The sequence below is a fragment of the Hylobates moloch genome, unplaced genomic scaffold (genome assembly GCF_009828535.3).
Source record: "Hylobates moloch isolate HMO894 unplaced genomic scaffold, HMol_V3 SCAFFOLD_2, whole genome shotgun sequence".
Taxonomy (NCBI): Eukaryota; Metazoa; Chordata; class Mammalia; order Primates; family Hylobatidae; genus Hylobates; species Hylobates moloch.
This window is the reverse complement of record NW_026652277.1, coordinates 61,457,130-61,476,079: the sequence shown is the minus strand read 5'-3', so window position 1 is coordinate 61,476,079 and position 18,950 is coordinate 61,457,130. Positions and strand designations below refer to the sequence as shown.

The following is an 18,950-nucleotide window of genomic DNA, read 5'->3' as shown; positions in this document are numbered from 1 at the left end:
TATACTGTAGTCTATTAAGTATGTGATAGTATATGTGTAAAAAATAACGTACATACCTTAACTTAAAAATACTTTATTGCTAAAAAAATGCTACCAATCACCTGAGCCTTCAGTGAGTTGTAATCTTACTGGTAGAGGGTCGTACCTCAGTGTTAATGGCCGCTGACTGATCTTGGTGGTTGCTGAAAGTTGAGGTGGCTGTGGCAATTTCTTAAAATAAGACAACAATGAAGTTTAGCACATTAATTGGCTTCCTTTACAAAAGATTTCTCTGTAGCATACCATGCTGTTTGACAGCATTTTACCCACAGTAGAATTTCTTTCAAAATTGGAGTCAGTCCTCTCAAATCTTGCTGCTGCTTTATCAACTAAGTTTATGTAATACTCTAGTAAACCATGCTGTAAACAGATGTGCTGTCTTTGCTGTACCCTTTATTTTTGTTTTTTTTTGTTTTTGTTTTTTGTTTTTTTTTGAGACGGAGTCTTAATGTGTCTCCCAGGCTGGAATGCAGTGGCGCCATCTCAGCTCACTGCAACCTCCGCCTCCTGGGCCCAAGCAATCCTCATACCTCATCCTCCTGAGTAGCTGGGACTACAGGCATGCACCACCACACCTAGCTAATTTTTTTATTTATAGTAGAGACGGGGTTTTGCCATATTGCCCAGGCTGATCTCAAACTCCTGGCCTCAAGTGATCTGCCTGCCTTGGCTCCCCAAAGTGCTGGGATTACAGGCATGAACCACCACGCCCAGCCCACTATTCCATTTATAGAGCATAGGCAGAGTAGATTTAGCATCATTCTTAAGGGCCCTAGGATTTTCAGAATGGTAAATGAGCACTGGCTTCAACTTAGTCACCAGCTGCATTAGCCTCTAACGAGAGAGTCAGTCTGTCCTTTGCAGCTTTGAAGCCAGGCATTGACTTCTCATCTATAGCTATGAAAGTCCTAGATGGCATTGTCTAATAGAAGCCTGTTTTGACTACAGTGAAAATCTGTTGTTGAGTGTATCCACCTTCATCAATTATCTTAATTAGATCTTCTGGATAACTTGCTACAGCTTCTATTATTTACATCAATGCTTGCTGCTTCAACTTGTACTTTTATGTTATGGAGACACTTTCCTTAAACATCATAAACCAGTCGCTGCTAACTTCAGGCTTTTCCTCTGCAGCTTTTTTACCTCTCAATCTCCATAGAATTCAAGAGCATTAGGGCCTTGCTCTGAATTAGGTGTTGGCTTAAGGGAATATTGTGGCTGGTTTGATCTTCTATACAGACCACCCAGACTTTATTCCTGTCAGCAGTAAGGCTGTTTTGCTTTCTTGTCATTCATTTGTTCATTGGAGTAGCACTTAATTCCCTTCAAGAACTTTTCCTTTGCTCTCACAACCTGGCTGTTTGGCCCAAAAAGCCTACCTTTTGGCCTGTCTTGGCTTTCGACATGCCTTCTTCACTGAGCTTAATTTTTTCTGGCTTTTGATTTAAAATAAGAAATGTGCAATTCTTCCTTTCACTTGAACACTTAGTGGCCATTGCAGGGTTATTAATTGGCCTAATTTCAGTATTGTTGTGTCTTAGGGAATAGGGAGGCCAAGGAGAAGGGAGAGAGATGGGGGAACGGCCAGTAAGTAGAGCAGTCAGAACACACACATTTATGGATTGCTTGCCATCTTATATGGGCGTAGCTCACGGAGCCCCAAAATAATTTTGATAGTAACATCAAAGATCACTGATTACAGATTATCATAACAGATGTAATAATAATGAAAAAGTTTGAAGTACTGTGAGAGTTACCAAAATGTGAAACCGAGACATGAAGCGAGCACATGCTGTTGGAAAAATGGCACTAATATACTTGCTTGACGCAGGGTTGCCACAAACCTTCAATTTGTAAAAAATGCAATATCTGTGAAGCAAAGTGCAATAAAATGAGGTGTGTGTGTGTGTGTGTGCCTGTGGGTGTATACTAAAATATATGCAGTTGACTCTTGAACAACAGAGTAAGGCACCACATGGTAGAAACATCCCACATAGTAGAAAATTCATATAAAACTTTTCATTCCCTAAAAACGTAAGTACTAATAGCATACGATTAATCAGAGGCCTTACTAGTAACATAAACTAGTTACTTACTAGTCAATTAACACATACTTGTCAATTAACACATATTTTGTATGTTATATATATTTATATTTATTTTATTTTATTTTTGAGACAAAGTCTCACTCTGTCATCCAGGCCGGAGTGCAGTGGAGTGAACTCAGCTCAGTGCAACCTGTGCCTCCCTGGCTTAATTGATCCTCCCACTTCAGCCTTCAGAGTAGCTGGGACTATAGGAGCATGCCACCACACCCAGCTAATTTTTTTTGTTTTGTAAAGACAGAGTTTCGCTATATTGCCCAAGCTGGTCTTGAACTCCTGAGCTCAAGTGATCCTCCTGCCTCGGCCTCCCAAAGTGCTGGGATTACAGGCATGAGCCATGGCGCCTGGCCTATTGTATATTTCATATGCTGTATTCTTACAATAAAGTAAGCTAGAGAAAAGAAAATGTTATAAGAAAATTATAAAGATGAGAAAATATATTTACTATTCATTTAAATGAATGGATTATCATAAAGGAACCAGATCATCATAAAGGTCTTCACACTAACCAGGTTGATGAGGAGGAGGAGGAAGAGGAGGGGGTTTGTCTTGCTGTCTCAGGAGTGGCAGAGATGGAGGAAAACCTTTTTTTCTGCCTGGATGACAGAGTGAGACTTTGTCTCAAAAATAATATAATATAAATATATATTTTATATTGTATATATATAGTGTATAAGCGGACTCACACAGTTCAAAGTCGTGTTGTTCAAGAATCAACTGTACAGTTGTCCTTCAGTGTCCAAAGGAGATTGTTTCCAGCACCTCCATGAATACCAGCACTCACAATGCTCAAGCCCCTTACAGTCAGCCCTCTGCGTCCTTGGGTTCTAGGACTTGCTGAGAATGAGAGCGAACTGTACTAAAGGACATTAAAGCATGGTAGTTAAGAGTAAAGGTTCTGAAGCTAACAGCCTAGGTTTGGATTCTGGCTTCCTCATTTTCTAGCTGAATATATTTTATAATTACTTAGTTTCTTGTTGTTTCAGATTTCTTGATGTAATGCAGTTAGAACAGGGCCTAGTACACATTAATTGCCCAATAAATAATGTTTTCACTTTAATTACTTCTCACCCTTTCTGTATGAAATACTATGACAAACTTCTGTTATGTTTTATTCTGGTAAAATAGGAAGGGAAGTAAGATTTTTTGGTGTGGATTTTTTTTTTTTTTTTTTTTTTTTGAGACAGAGTTTTGCTCTTGTTGCCCAGGCTGGAGTGCAGTGGCGAGATCCTGGCTCACCACAACCTCCATCTCCTGCGTTCAAGCGATTCTCCTGCCTCAGCCTCCCAAGTAGCTGGGATTATAGGCATGTGCCACCACTCCCAGCTAATTTTTCTATTTTTAGTAGAGACAGGGTTTCTCCATGTTGGTCAGTCTGGTCTCGAACTCCTGACCTCAGGTGATCCACCTGCTTCGGCCTCCCAAAGTGCTGGGATTACAGGCGTGAGCCACCGCGCCCGGCCTTTGGTGTGGATTTTTAAAAAGAAATAAGCTAAATAATAAAATGGCAATCTTGAAAAATGAAGACGTGTACATCAATGAAAGTTTGGAGGAATAGACACCAAAATGTTAGCAATGGTCATCTTCGGTGGTTGGAATTATGAGTGTTTAATATTACTTCCCCTTTTGTTTAGCTGTATTTTCTGAAACTTCTACAGGGGAAATGTGCTAATTTTTAAAAAGTTATTTCTAAAAATGAACAGGGATTCAGTAGCAGAATACCCAAAATAAGCAAAAGAGAAAGAAACTTTAGACCTTATTTATATTAAGTATTCTGTTGACTGTGTTAGTTGTGATCTGGTCTTCTAGTCTTATTGACATAATCTTGATTCTTTACTTCCAACCCTTGTTAATTCTTGATTAAACTGAAAGTAAAACAGTAAATTTTTAATCGTAAATTTCTAGTAAGTATCATGACTGTATTACTGTTTTGAGTGCCTAGAAGGAGACATTGTGTTATGCCTTGTAAAGAATATCTAATTTTATATTAAAACCTGAAAATTCTCTCTGTAGGTTGGAGTTATAGATTTTTCAATGTATCTCAAGGACGGGAACAGCAGTAAAGGTACTGAAGGGTACGTACAAAGAAAATTAGATTTCTTTACTCCTGATGTAGTATTTTTTTTCCTTTGGTAGTATTTAAAGTTTACAACAATACTGTTTTAACAGACGTGCTGAAAGAATTTCTGATCATATAGCTTTAATAAAGTCTTGCCAGAAATATCTGACTATTATGCCTACCACTAAACCCTGAAAGGATTTTTTGTGTGTTTGTTTGTTTAATGATTTTCCTGCTATGTGGTTCAGGGGCAAAGAAAATACAAATTTTCTAAAGGATTCCAATTCTCCATGTCTTATAGTAGGGTTTAAAAACATGGTCATTTTGACCAGACGAGTCACATTCTCAGTTTGCTTAAAATTGGCAATATGAAATATGCACCGTGAGGTTATGTAAAATATTGACATTAGGGGAAACTGAGTGAAGGTACATGGGAACTCTGTGCTGCCTTTATACTCTTCTTGTAAATCTAAAATTATGTTAAACACTTTTAAAATATTCATTATGGTACTTAGTAATTAGAGATCAGAAGCACATCTATTCTCTTTATAAATTTAGCCATTGAAAGCATAATTAGTCTGATTTTTAATTTTTGACATTGAGCTAAGATTATCTCACTGTTCTTTTAGTAATTGTATAGATTTGGGACCTTAATTTTATCTTTCAGCTGAAAAATCTGGCTGTTTATGTTTTGTCTACTATAGATTAGTTGGTTGTAGACGCGAACCTTCTTTATCCACAGTTTGATTTTTCATGTAATAATAAACATTTGGGCTCGGTGTGGTGGCTCATGCTTATAATCCCAGCACTTTGGGAGGCCGAGGCAGGCAGATCACCTGAGGTCAGGAGTTTGAGACCAGCCTGGCCAACATGGTGAAACCCCATCTCTACAATAATACAAAAAAAAAAAAAAAATTAGCCAGGCATTATGGCGGGTGCCTGTAATCCCAGCTGCTTGGGAGGCTGAGGCAGGAGAATTGCTTGAACCCAGGAGGCGGAGGTTGCAGTGAGCCAAAATCATACCATTGCACTCCGGCCTGGGTGACAAAGCGGGACTCCGTCTCAAAAAAAAAAAAAAAAAAAAAAATATATATATATATATATATATATACACATATACACACACACATCAGAGTGAGCTTAATTCAAGTCCTATGACAATTGGAAAATTGTTAACATAAATACTACTAGTGAAGCTGAAAAACCTATTAATAAGAAAATTTTTATCCTTTAAATGCATCTAATAGATTGCAACATCATACCTGTGACCTAAATTATTAATACTGAGGTTTGTAAGCTATAACAAGAGCTTTATTAGTGTGGGGTTTTGTCATTTTTAAACTCCTGACTCTTTCTTGTTGATATGTCAAGAGGGTTTTACATCAAATCTGTCTTATGGTTCAGTGTATCTGTGCCACGATTTTTTTCTCATGTTTTATGAAAAGATAGGGTGGGATGGGGTTGGGATCTTGGTATTTCTTATGTTATTTATTTTATTTCTATTTTCTTCCCCTTCCCCCAGAGACGGTCAGATTACTGCAATTCTGGACCAGAAGAACTATGTAGAAGAACTGAACAGACATTTGAAGTAAATAATGAATAAATATATTACTTTACTGGGGAATTGTTGAAGGAGAAGGGAAGAGTAAGATGATGCACAGTGAGGATAAATTCAGACAATGTTCAACAAATATATGTAGAATTCCTGCTTGCCAGGCACTGAGTTAGGCACTAGATAAATAAATGGCATTTAACAGTTTTGGTGACCTTTAGTGAAAGGCAGTATATAATGTTATATATATATAATAACATAGTATATAATATTATGTATGTAATTATAACTCTAGTGATTAAATAAATACATAAATACATTCACTTAAGAATTTTAAAATATGTGATATATACAGTTGAAATTGGTAGCTTTTTCAATTTAGTAGAGATAGCTGCATATTTCAGAACTGATCTTGGGTAAACCACTCATTACATTAGTACCTTTAAATTAATCATATCATCCAGGTGTGCTGGCCCAAAGTCTGTAGTTCCAACACTTTGGGAGGCCAAGGCGGGAGGATTGCTTGAGCTCAGGAGTTCAAGATGAGCTAGGGTAACATAGCAAGACCTTGTCTCTCTTAAAAAACTCAAAACTAGCCGGGCGTGCCCCTGTAGTCCCAGCTACTTGTGGGGCTGAGGCGGGAGGAGGTTCACTTGAGCCTGGGAAGCTGAGGCTGCAGTGAACCCTGGTCTTGCCATTATACCCCAGCCTGGGTTACAGAGCGAGACCCTGTATAAAAAAAAAAAAAAAAAAAAAAAATACATGCTTTGTTTCCCTGCATTTCTCATAGCGTTAATTTAATATGTAAATTGAATTTCTTTGCCATTATTACAGTTAATTCACCAAGTATTCACAAAGTACAGTAGTTCCCCCTTACGTGGAGGGGATACATTCTGAGACCCCCAAGGATATCTGAAACCACAGATAGTACCAAACCCTATATATGCTATGTTTTTTCCTATACATATGTACCTATGATAAAGTTTAATTTATAAATTAGGCAAGGTAGGAGATTAGCAACAATAATAAAATAAAACAGTTTTAACAACAGACTATAATAAAAGTAATACGAATGTAGTGTCTCCCTCAAAATCAACACATCCTTTTATTTCCTTTTCATTGAACTTCTTCCTAGTTTTCTCAGGGTTTTTTCCCCCTTCAGTTTTCTGTATTTATATTTCTTATTGTCCTTAAATGACTATGGCTATTCTATGTCTGAGCACAGTGAATAAAACATTAAAGTTTAATTAAAAATTAAAGAGGCTGGGCACAGTGGCTCATGCCTGTAATCCCAGTACTTTGGGAGGCCGAGGCAGGCAGATCACCAGGTCAGGATATCGAGATCATCCTGGCTAACATGGTGAAACCCCGTCTCTACTAAAAATACAAAAAAAATTAGCCAGGCGTGGTAGCAGGCGCCTGTAGTCCCAGCTACTCTGGAGGCTGAGTCAGGAGAATGGTGTGAACCTGGGAGGCGGAGCTTGCAGTAAGCTGAGATCACGCCATTGCACTCCAGCATGGGCAACTGAGCGAGACTCCGTCTCAAAACAAAACAAAACAAAAATTAAAGAAAGAGAAGGAACGAGAAAGAAAGCATTGGAAATACCAGTTTCAAGATTTTGTGCATTGAGAAATCATTATTTCCAAAAGATTTTCTAAGGGCCACTGTCCTTATGACAATTCAGTGTTGTATATATGTTCACAGTTTATTTTTTTTATCTTAGGAGAAGTAAAAATCCTTACTGGATAATCCTTATTTATGTGTGTTTTTTAAACATACTCATACTTCCCTCTATTGTTTGTGTCATAGAGAGCCCAAATCAGATTTGGATATCTTATCTGGGACTTAAACAAATACATGAGTCTATCAAAATCCTCATTTACATGTAAGAAAAAAATACATGCCCAGCTTTGCCCAAGGAAGTCCCAGAGGGAGAATAGTATCTTATTGTACTATTCTTACCTATTTTTGAACCACAGTTGAGTGCAGGTAACTGAAACCACAGAAAACAAAACTATAGATAAAAGGGGACTACTGTATTTTCAGGATTTTCCATAACATAAAACAGTTTCCTCTCTCCTGAGAAGAGCTATCCAAAAGCTATTGGTATTCTCAAGTACTTTGATGTTCTTGTTATGTTAAGACTACTGAATAATTTTGAAGAATAATTAATATATTCATTAATTATTATCTTGTTTGTAGTTCTCTTATGAAAAATAGACATTTTTAATTTAACTAAAACTTATAATATGATTATACTACTATCAGTAAAATTTTAAGTAGTCTTGGTTCCACCCAGCAAATTCAAAACAATTTAAGTACATTTTCTCTGGGGACCAAGAACTAATATAATGACTTTAATGAACTATGGAGATGTTAGCCAAGCAAAGACATGGTTACAGTTAACAATGAAATATAAACAATGGCACTATTATTTACTCTTTCTATGCCTTAGCTGCTTTATCTGTAAATGAGAATACCTAACATAAAGGGCTGTTGAAAGGAATAAATGCAATAACGCAAATAACATAATTTAGAAGAGGGTTTGGTTCATGTAAGCATTTAATTCATATAGACTTATTACCATATATAGATAAACCTTAAAGTTTATTCTGTAGGGAATGAACTCTTTTATTTCATTGAATAAATACTTATTGAATTAAAACTCAAATGCCAAAGATATAGCAGTTAAAGCTGACACCACCTTTTGTAAGCTTAGAGGTCAAGATTTGTGAGCATTAAGGCCTGTCGTGGTGGCTCATGCCTGTAATCCCAGCACTCTCAGAGGCTGAGGCAGGTGGGTCACTTGAGGTCAACAGTTTGAGACCTGCCTGGGAAACATGGTACAACCCCATCTCCACCAAAAAATACAATAATTAGCTGGATTTGGTGGTGCATGCCTATAGTCTCCAGCTACTTGGGAGACTGAGGCAAGAGAATCACTTGAACCCAGGATATAGAGGTTGCAGTGAGCCGAGAATCGCACCACTGCACTCCAGTCTCGGCAACACAAGACACCGTCTAATAATAATAATAATACTACAATAAAATAAAATTAAAAATTGTGAACATTAGACAATGAATTGAAGAGTAAGTGTGAAGGGTTTAAAAAGGAAGGTACAGGGTATTGTCTGTTTTTCAAAAGTGACATGTTTTTTTCTTCTCTTTATAGTGCTACTGTAAACAACCTTCAGGCAAAAGTAGATGCATTAGAAAAATCCAACACTAAACTGACAGAGGAGGTAAGTTTTGGAAATTCTTTGATTGACTTATAGAATTTAATGTGCATTAGTAGAACCAATAATTTTTATTTGTTTAAACTTGGAAAGAAAGAACTTGACTTTTCAAATAATATTGACTGTAGTACATAACTCCTTATTCTTTTTTTTTTGAGACAGAGTTTTGCTCTTGTTGCCCAGGCTGGAGTACAGTGGCGTGATCTTGGCTCACCACAACCTCCGTCTACCAAGTTCAAGTGATTCTCTTGCCTCAGCCTCCCGAGTAGCTGAGATTACAGGCATACACCACCACCCCGGCTAATTTTGTATTTTTTTAGTAGAGACGGGGTTTCTCCATGCTAGTCAGGCTGGTGTTGAACTCCCGACCTCAGGTGATCCACCCGCCTCAGCCTCCCAAAGTGCTGGGATTACAGGCGTGAGCCACCGCGCCTGGTCCATAACTCCTTATTCTGACTAGAATGGCCCAGTTGGCTTATTGCAGGGATCTCATTTACCCAATTAGACTGTGTAGGGGCATGTTGCCTGGTTGATGGAGTATCTTGGTTTCTTTTGTGTGCATGTTTTGTCTGGGCTAGCCTAGATTAAATGTTTAGCATATAGCATATTCATCATTTATTCATTCAGTGAACATTTCACACACTGTTTATGTGTTAGAGCTAGACAAATATTTATATGTGCCAGGCATTGATTTATGTTCCAGATTGGCAAACTCCCCACCGCCTATGTCCTTGTTTTCTTCCTGGGACAGTTACATAGATAAGGTGAAGAGTACTGGTCAGAAGATCAATAATCCCTGCCTAAAAATCATGCTTATGTAACTCATGTGCTCCTGAGTAAGTCAGTCACTTGACTTCCAAGAGGCTCAGTTCCGTCACTGGAAAATGGGAGTGTTTACAGTACACTTCCTTTTTGGCCTCACAACTCTGAAGATCAGATAAGAATATGAAAACTCTTAGAAAAGTCCCTAAAATAAGAACAGAAAAAAACCTCATGTTTTACTTCTAATAAAAAGATTTTTTTCCTTAACTTGCCAAAGCCTTAGCTACAGATATTTTTTCTTTAAATAGCATTAGATGGTTTTATGAAAAATACTAAATAACATTGTCCAGATGGCAAAGAGTTTACCTTCTTTATTTCTTTTTCTTTCTTTTTTTTTTTTTTTTTTCTGAGATAGGGTCTCATTCTGTTGTCCAGGCTGGAGTGCAGTGGCACAATGGCTCACTGCAACCCCCGCCCCCTGGGCTCAAGTGATCTCCCACCCTCAGCCTCCCAAGTAGCTGGGATCACAGGCACGCACCACCACACCTGGCTATTTTTAGTAGAGAGGAGGGTCTTGCCATATTGCCCAGGCTGGTCCTGAACTGCTGAGCTCAAGTGACCCGCCTGCCTCAGCCTTCCAAAGTGCTAGAATTATAGGCATAGCCACTGCGCCTGGCCCACCTTCTTTCTTTCTTTCTTTCTTTCTTTTTTTTTTTTTTTTTGAGATAAAATCAAATTAAAGCACTAGTCAGGAAGATGCTTTTAATCAGTTTTTCTTTAGAATGAACATTTTCATTATTATAGTTTTAAAATACCTTTTTTATTACTCAGCTCTGTGGCCTTCACTTTTGGATGAAAATTTTTAAATTTTATATATCTTAAAACTTTGATTTATGCTTATGGTCCTTAGAATCTTATCACATAAGCTTTTGGAATGTTCAGCACAGATTTTTTACTGTTATTCTGCTAATACTATGTTGAAGCAGTACAGCATAGAAATTAAGCATGATCTCTAAAGTTAGGCTACTTGGGTTCATGTCCTGGCTCTGGCACTTGCTAGTTTTTTGGTTTTTTATTTTGTTTTGTTTTGTTTTTGTTTGTTTGTTTTGAGACGGAGTATTGTTATGTCGCCCAGGTTGAAGTGCAGTGGCGCCATCTCGGCTCACTTTAACCTCCACCTCCTGGTTCAAGCAGTTCTCCTGCCTCAGCTTCCCGAGTAGCTGGTACCACGGGCATGTACCACCACAGCTGGCTAATTTTTATATTTTTGTAGAAACAGGGTTTCACCAGGTTGGCCAGGCTGGTCTTGAGCTCCTGACCTCAGGTGACCCACCCACCTCGGCCTCTCAGAGTGCTGGGATTACAGGCATGAGCCACCGTACTCAGCCACTTGCTAGTCTTCTAATCCTGGGCCAATTACTTAAGCTTCTATTCCTTGATTTATTTATCTGTAACATGGAAATAGCAATAATAACATTTTATGAGATTGCTGTGTGAATGAAATGATTTAATACATGATTAGGGCTTAGAACAGTACCTAACACCTCATAAGCACTCAATAAATATAATTGTTAATTTTATTCCCTCAGTCATAAGACTTGTCTTCCTTAGAGTCATATTAATACTAACAATATTTATTCATTTACTTGTTTATTTTACCAATAACACTTATTTTCTTAAAGAAAATATGCTGTAAGAGAGCAGATGAGGCTCATTAGTTCTGCCTTTTCTCATTTCCATTTTGGGTTTAAGGAAGCCAGTAAGGCCAGGCACGGTGGCTCACACCTGTAATCCCAGCACTTTGGGACGTCAAGGTGGGTGAATCGCTTGAGGCCAGGATTCCAAGACCAGCTTGGGCAACATGGCGAAACCCCATCTCAAAAAAAAAAAGGGGGGGGGGCCAGTAAAAAAGATAGCAGACCTTTTTTCCCCTCCTGGGTTTTGAATCTGAATGACAAATTAAGAAGAATTAAGCAGATGAACATATAAATATCCACTTCAGGCCGGGCACAGTGACTCACACCTGTAATCCCAGCCCTTTGGAAGCCAAGGCAGGAGGATCATTTGAGGCCAAGAGTTCAAGATTAGCTTGGGAAACATAGTGAGACCCCATCTCTACACCAAAAAAATTAGCCAGGTGTTGTGATGCACACTGTAGTCCCAGCTACTCGGCATACTGAGGAGGGAGGATTGTTTGAGCCTGGGAGACCAAGGCTGCAGTAGCCAAGATTGTGCCACCACACTCCAACCTGGGCAACAGAGGGAGACCCTGTCTCAAATAAATAAATAAATAAATAGATAAATAAATGTCTACTTCATTATTGGTAAAGCTGAATTGTAAAGCCTCCTGTGATTTGCAGCCATAATCAGGTTTCCCAATAGTTTCTCTTAAATCAAGATTTTGGAATGACCTGCCTGAGGCCATACTTGGATCTAGAGAGGAAACCTACTTGCCCAGAATTGGTTTCATGCACATTTTTAGGCCACAGGATCTGAGAAAGAATTGGGCTTCCAGGCCTGCCCCCAGAAAGCATGAGCTTCTCTGTGCTTACCATGTTAGGACAGGAACTGAGCAGAGCCTGCACCTACTGCTAGTGAGGAGAGAATAATTGAGAAGGAGACTAGCCTGGCTGAGAGGAGCCTGCTTGGTTATTCCTCCCGGCCTCATGCAGGCACCTTCACATTCTCCAGGAGTTTAGTAGATGCAGAGAAGGAAAGTGTTTCCACCTTACTTTTTCCTTCTAAGAAAGAGATATAAATGTTTCCCCATAGCAGTTTACTGCTAATAACATTACCTGATCTTTTTAGGTGTTGAAATGAAAAACCTCCTCAATGCTTAATGGGATCTTTTAGCATGAGAACTTTGGAGTTCGTGTCTTTAATCTTTTAGGAAATCATCTATAAAAGATCTTATAGAGTGTTTGTCACATGGATTCCATGGTGTGGCAGGACCCCTTTATTAAACATTTTAGAAATAGACATTCTTAATAAATAATTTTTTTCTTACTAAATATGTGTACATCTATAAGAACACCCTTGAGATAATCTTAAGTTAAAACTTTTCATATAAATGTAGCAATAAGGAGATATTTTATTTCTTTTTTTTTTTTTTTTTTTTTGAGACAGAGTTTCACCCTGTCACCAGGCTAGAGTGCAGTGGCGTGATCTCGGCTCACTGCAACCTCTGACTCCCTGGTTCAAGCGATTCTCCTGCCTCAGCCTCCCGAGTAGCTGGGATTACAGGCACGCACCACCACGCCCAGCTAATTTTTGTATTTTTAGTAGAGATGGGGTTTCACCATGTTGGCCAGGATGGTCTCGATCTCCTGATGTCGTGATCCGCTCACCTCGGCCTCCTAAAGTGCTGGGATTACAGGCGTGAGCCACTGCACCTGGCCAAGGAGATATTTTTTATTTTTATTTAGACTGCTCTAAAAATATTTCTTGACCAGGCACAGTGGCTCATGCCTATGATCCCAGCACTTTGGGAGGCCGAGGTGGGCAGATCTCTTGAAGCCAGAAGTTCAACACCAGCCTGGCCAACATGGTGAAACCTTGTCTCTACTAAAAATACAAAAATTAGTTCGGCATGGTGGTGCATGCCCGTAGTCCCCGCTACTTGGGAGGCTAATAAGGTATGAGAATCCCTTGAACCCAGGAGGCAGAGGTTACAGCGACCCGAGATTGTGCCACTGCACTCCAGGCTGGGCAACAGAGTGAGGCCCTGTCTCAGAAAAATAAAGAAAGAAAAATATTTCTCTTGAGTTCTTATAAGAACATTTTTATTGGGTTATAGCTTGCTTGCTTTCTAGGAATATCCAAGCCTGAGAATTACATCCTAGCAGATCGTGAATTATCTTATACTGTGTTCATTTTAAAAAGATAAAAGATTATTTTTAAAATTTTATCCACAGCTTGCAGTTGCAAACAACAGGATCATTACCTTACAAGAAGAAATGGAACGAGTTAAAGAGGAAAGTTCCTACATACTGGAATCCAATCGGAAGGTTAATCTTACTGGATTTATAAACTATTCATTGAGAGCATATCAACTTGTTAGTGGTAAAGGGGAGTCTCTAAAGGACTATTTTAGGCAGCTGGCCTGTATCAAGCACACTTTTTATTTAGACTCCGTGCATAACTGTGTGATGAATGTTGTGGGAGGGTTATGCGCCTTTTCCTACAAGATGCTTCTTGGCTTCACAGCCACCTACATCTGTTTAGAGACTTTTAAGAAACAGTCTAATTCAGTTTCTTGTTTTTATGTACTAATGATTCATACAGTATTTAACAATTTGTTATGTTAAATATACCATTACTTTTATACCATGTTACTGTTTTATAAGAAGTGACACCTTATTTATATATCACTGGGAAAGAGCTACCATATAAATGTATTTTCTAGGTAACTTAATTCCTTAAAGCAGCAAACTTTTTATACATGTCTAATTAGACTTTTGTAAACCACATTTATGTTTTGTACAATCCCAAGCCTTCTTAATTAAGGACATAATTTAATATATTTAGCCCTTTATGATGACTGAGGATCATAATTACCAACATTGACAATTCCCCACTAAATTATAATAGTGCCACTTTAGGAGGCTATTGAAATTGGTAGAGCTTCTGACACCTACACTTAAATATTGCCCGATTTCTGTGGATAGTTTTTTTCCCTATCTTTTATGTATTCACTAGCATCTCTTACTTTTTACTGATGCTTAGTGTTATTATCTCTAGGATGATCTCTACTTTCTTTTATCTTCATGCTTCTAATCTACTGTCCCTAGGAATTCAAATCCATAGTTATTAAAATTGTTCTTAAAGAGTTACTAGGCTCTGCGAGGGGACAAAAGCAGTTTTCCATGAGTAAAGTGATTGACTTTAATGCATGGACTTCATGACTGCTCAGAATAATTTTGTTATGACCTGCTTGTTTTTATCTGTGATCTTGCTGGATAGTTGAAGATACCAGTTGTGAATTCTCTGGAGATTGAATGTATTAATATTTAAACCTATAGCCCCTGGGCTGGGTACAGTGGCTCACGCCTGTAATACCAGCACTTTGGGAAGCCCAGGAGGGCAGATCACTTGAGGTCGGGAGTTCGAGACCAGCCTGGCCAACATGGTGAAACCTGGTCTCTACTAAAAATACAAAAATTAGCCGGGCGTGGTGGCGCATGCCTATAATCCCAGCTACTCGGGAAGCTGAGACAGGAGAATCACTTGAACCCAGGAGGTGGAGGTTGCAGTGAGCAGAGATTGAGCCACTGCAGTCCAGCCTGGGCGACAGAGTGAGACTCCATCTCAAAAAAGAAAAAAAAAACCTATAACCCAACTCATATTTTGAAATGAATGCTATGTTATTTTTAGAGGCTGATTTTTAAAACTTCTACCATCTGGTTTGGTAACCTATTTTAGGATTTTAAATAAAGTGTCAGGAAGCCCCAATTCAGCTTAACCTTTAAAAATATACTAGACTTCTTCAATTTCTTTGTTGTGTTTGTTCATTATTATACCTGATTCAGTATGATCTTTTTTTCTTGCTAAGTAGCAGTGTTAGTGTCTACTAATTCTGTATAGATTAAATCCTTAAATAGGTACAATGTTATTTATCTTTTCAAGGGTCCCAAGCAAGACAGAACTGCAGAAGGGCAAGCACTAAGTGAAGCAAGAAAGCATTTAAAAGAAGAGACACAATTACGATTGGTAAACTTTGCTTAATTTCTAATAGTTCAGGAATATATTGAAAGGTAACTGCCCACTTAGAGGTTTTATCATACAGACCAAGATTAGGAATATCAGTAGTGTTCTGAAAAATTCTAGATCCTATAAAATGGTTTATCTCTTTTTAACCCACATTCCTTATCATACTTTCTCAATCTTTTTCTGAGTATTCTCAACAATAAGATTTTGTTAATCTTTATTTTTTTTCTTTTATAGTTTGTATTACAAGAATATTAAGTATACAGAACCTACTTTTTTAAACTATGCAGTCTCACTCCTACCTAAGTCCTCATCCCTGCAAAGATTCTTGGAGGTGGTGGCTCCTCTTTTCTTTACAAAGAATCATTAATGTAGGATTACTGTATTTTATTTTTAGCTGTTATTTCTGATTTATTATTGGTCTTAGATATAAATGGAAAATTTATCATCCAGTATTAGTCTTAAGATTTTTTTAGAAATTAAAAAAATACATATAATATATAGATAGAGAGTGTATCATCTCACTCTAATCAGAATGGCAACTATCAAAAAATTGAAAGATAAGTGTTGACAAGGATGTAGAGAAAGAGAACCTTTACACACTGCTGGTGAAAATAGAAATTTGTATAGCCACTGTGGAAAACAGTATGAAGGTTGTCTTAAAAAATTGAAAATCGGGCCAGGCACAGTGGCTCACACCCGTAATCCCAGCACTTTAGGAGGCTGAGGTGGATGGATCACGTAAGGTCAGGAGTTCGAGATCAGCATGACCAGCATGGTGAAACCCCATCTCTACTAAAAGTACAAAAAAAAAATCAGCCGGGCATGGTGGCATGCACCTGTAATCCCAGCTACTTGGGAGGCTGACCAGGAGAATTGCTTGAACCTGGGAGGCGGAGGCTGCAGTGAGCCAAGATTGTATCACTGCACTCCATCCTGGGCGACAGAGCCAGACTCTGTCTCAAAAAATAAAAAATAAATTAATTAAAAATCAGTCTAGCGTATGATCCAGCAATCCCACTACTGGGGATGTATCCAAAGGAAATGAAATCAGTATGTCAAAGATAATCTGTACTCCTATATTTATTGCAGCACTATTCACAGTAGCCAAGATATGGAATCAACCTAAGTGTTCATCAACACGTGAATGGATAAAGAAAACATGGTACATATACACAATGGGATGTTATTCAGCGATAAAATAGAATGAAATCCTGTCATTTGTGGCAACATGGGTGAACCTGGAGGACATTATGTGAAGTGTAGTACGCCAAACACAGAAAGATAAATGCCATATGATAACACTTATACATGGAATCTAAAACATTGTTCTCATAACAGTAGAGAGTAAGGTGGTGGTTACCAGAGGGAGAGGAGAAGGCAGGGGATAGTAAGAGATTGGTCAACAGGTACAAAACTATAGTTAGGAGGAATAAGTTCTGGTCTTCTGTTGCATAGTGTGGGGTGACTAGAGTTAACAATAATACACATTTTAAAATAGTTAGAAGAAAGGTTTGTTGTTTTTTTTTCTTTTTTTTTTATTGATGCATAATAGATGTACATAGTTCCAGGGTTCATATGATAATTTAATGTACTCATGTAATTTGTAAAGACCAAATTCAGTGTTCTTGGTATACCCATCACCTTAAACATTTGTCTTTTCTTTATGCTGGAAAGAAAAGAGGCTTTTGAATGTTCTCATCACAAAGAAATGATAAATGTTTAAGATGATAGATACATTCATTTCTCTGATTTGGTCATTACACAATTTTTATATTATCGAAACATCATGTTCTACACCATAAATTACTATGTGTCAATCATACTTTTTTTAAAAAGAATTTATAACAAGGAATACTATTCCTGTACTGGATTTTATCCAGGTGCTAGTGTTATTATATTAATAACCCCTGGTATTCACATACTAACTCTTCCTGGAGTTTAAATAATATAACAAACACAAGGACCTCCCCAGAATGTCTTTAAGAATAAGGAGAAGCCTGAAAATAAGGGGTGACTTAACTTGTACTAAAAAATTATTACAAGCCAAGCACCATGGTTCACACCTGTAATCCCAGCACTTTGGAAGGATCGCTTGAGCTCAGGAGTTTGAGCCCAGCCTGGGCAACATAGGGAGACCCTATCTCTACAAAAATTACAAAATTAACCATGCTTGATGGTACATGCCTGTATTCCCAGCTACTTGGGAAGCTGAGGAGGGAGATCACCTGAGCCCAAGGAAGTTAAGGCTGCAGTGAGCCAAGATCGCACTGCACTCCAGCCTGGGTGACAGAGTGAGACCGTGTCTCAAAATATATATATATATATATATATATTACAAATTGACAGTATATAACATAATTTTAGATTTATTTATTTTATTATTATTATTTTTTTTTGAGATGGAGTCTTGCTCTGTCACCCAGGCTGGAGTGCAGTGGTGCAGTCTCAGTTCACTGCAACCTCCGCCTCCCAGGTTCAAGAGATTCTCCTGCCTCAGCCTCCTGAATAGCTGGGATTACAGGCACCTGCCACCACACCCAGCTAATTTCTGTATTTTAGTAGAGACGGGGTTTCACCACGTTGGCCAGGCTGGTCTCAAACTCCTGACCTTGTGATTGTGATCCGTCTGCCTCAGACTCCCAAAATGCTGGGACTACAGGTGTGAGCCAGCACGCCCGGCCAGAATTTCAGATTTGTTGAAAACAAAGCGATATTATTTTAACATCCTTAAAATAGTTAGCATTTGCCTTCTATGTGTTTGTGAATGAGATCTCAAAATACTTTTCATAAGAAAGGTCGCAGAAATAATATATGTCAGCATTTTAAGAAGGAGTATGATTTGTTTTCTATAATGCTAATCAAGTAAAATGAGAATCTCAGTGAAGTGGCACATAATAAAAATCTTAAAATTTTTCATATCCTTTTATCACAGTAAGACAAATGTTTGTTAAGAAGGAAAGAAACTAAGAAAGTAGGCAAGGTCCTAGGTGAGCCCAAGGCACAAGGCAGATGCAGAAGATCCTCAGGTCTTTGTATCTTTGATCACCCAAATAATGTTGCAGTAATAATGGTTGAAACAAAAAGAGGTTTCATGTTAAGTGAACTAAAAATTCTGTTAGCAGTCGAGCTCGGTGGCTCACGCCTGTAATCCCAGCACTTTGGGAGGCTGAGGTGGGCGGATCACGAGGTCAGGAATTCAACACCAGTTTGGTCAACATGGTGAAACCCCATCTCTACTAAAAATACAAAAAATTAGCCGAGCATGGTGGCGCGCATCTGTAGTCCCAGCTACTCAGGAGGCTGAGGCAGAAGAATTGCTTGAACCCAGGAGACGGAGGTTGCAGTGAGCCAAGACTGAGCCACTGCACTCCAGCCTGGGCGACAGAGCAAGACTCCGTCTCAAAAAAAAAAAAAAATTCCGGCCGGGTGCGGTGGCTCATGCCTGTAATCCCAGCACTTTGGGAGGCCAAGGCAGGCAGATCACGAG

General features: G+C 38.4%; 1 protein-coding gene across 11 annotated transcripts in view; it reads left to right on the top strand.

Annotated features, from left to right (window-relative positions):
• Window positions 1-18,950, top strand: part of RUFY3 (RUN and FYVE domain containing 3) — a 102,166-nt gene that overhangs the window by 62,711 nt on the left and 20,505 nt on the right. For all 11 annotated transcript variants that reach the window (XR_009211804.1, XM_032150622.2, XM_032150596.2 and 8 more), the window contains 5 exons: window positions 4,158-4,219; window positions 5,726-5,791; window positions 8,929-8,998; window positions 13,669-13,761; window positions 15,380-15,463. Coding sequence is in view for 10 of the 11 variants with exons in the window: in XM_032150622.2 (XP_032006513.1) it covers window positions 4,158-4,219; window positions 5,726-5,791; window positions 8,929-8,998; window positions 13,669-13,761; window positions 15,380-15,463 (375 nt within the window). In the remaining variant the exon portion in view is untranslated. The remainder of the gene's footprint in view (window positions 1-4,157; window positions 4,220-5,725; window positions 5,792-8,928; window positions 8,999-13,668; window positions 13,762-15,379; window positions 15,464-18,950) is intronic.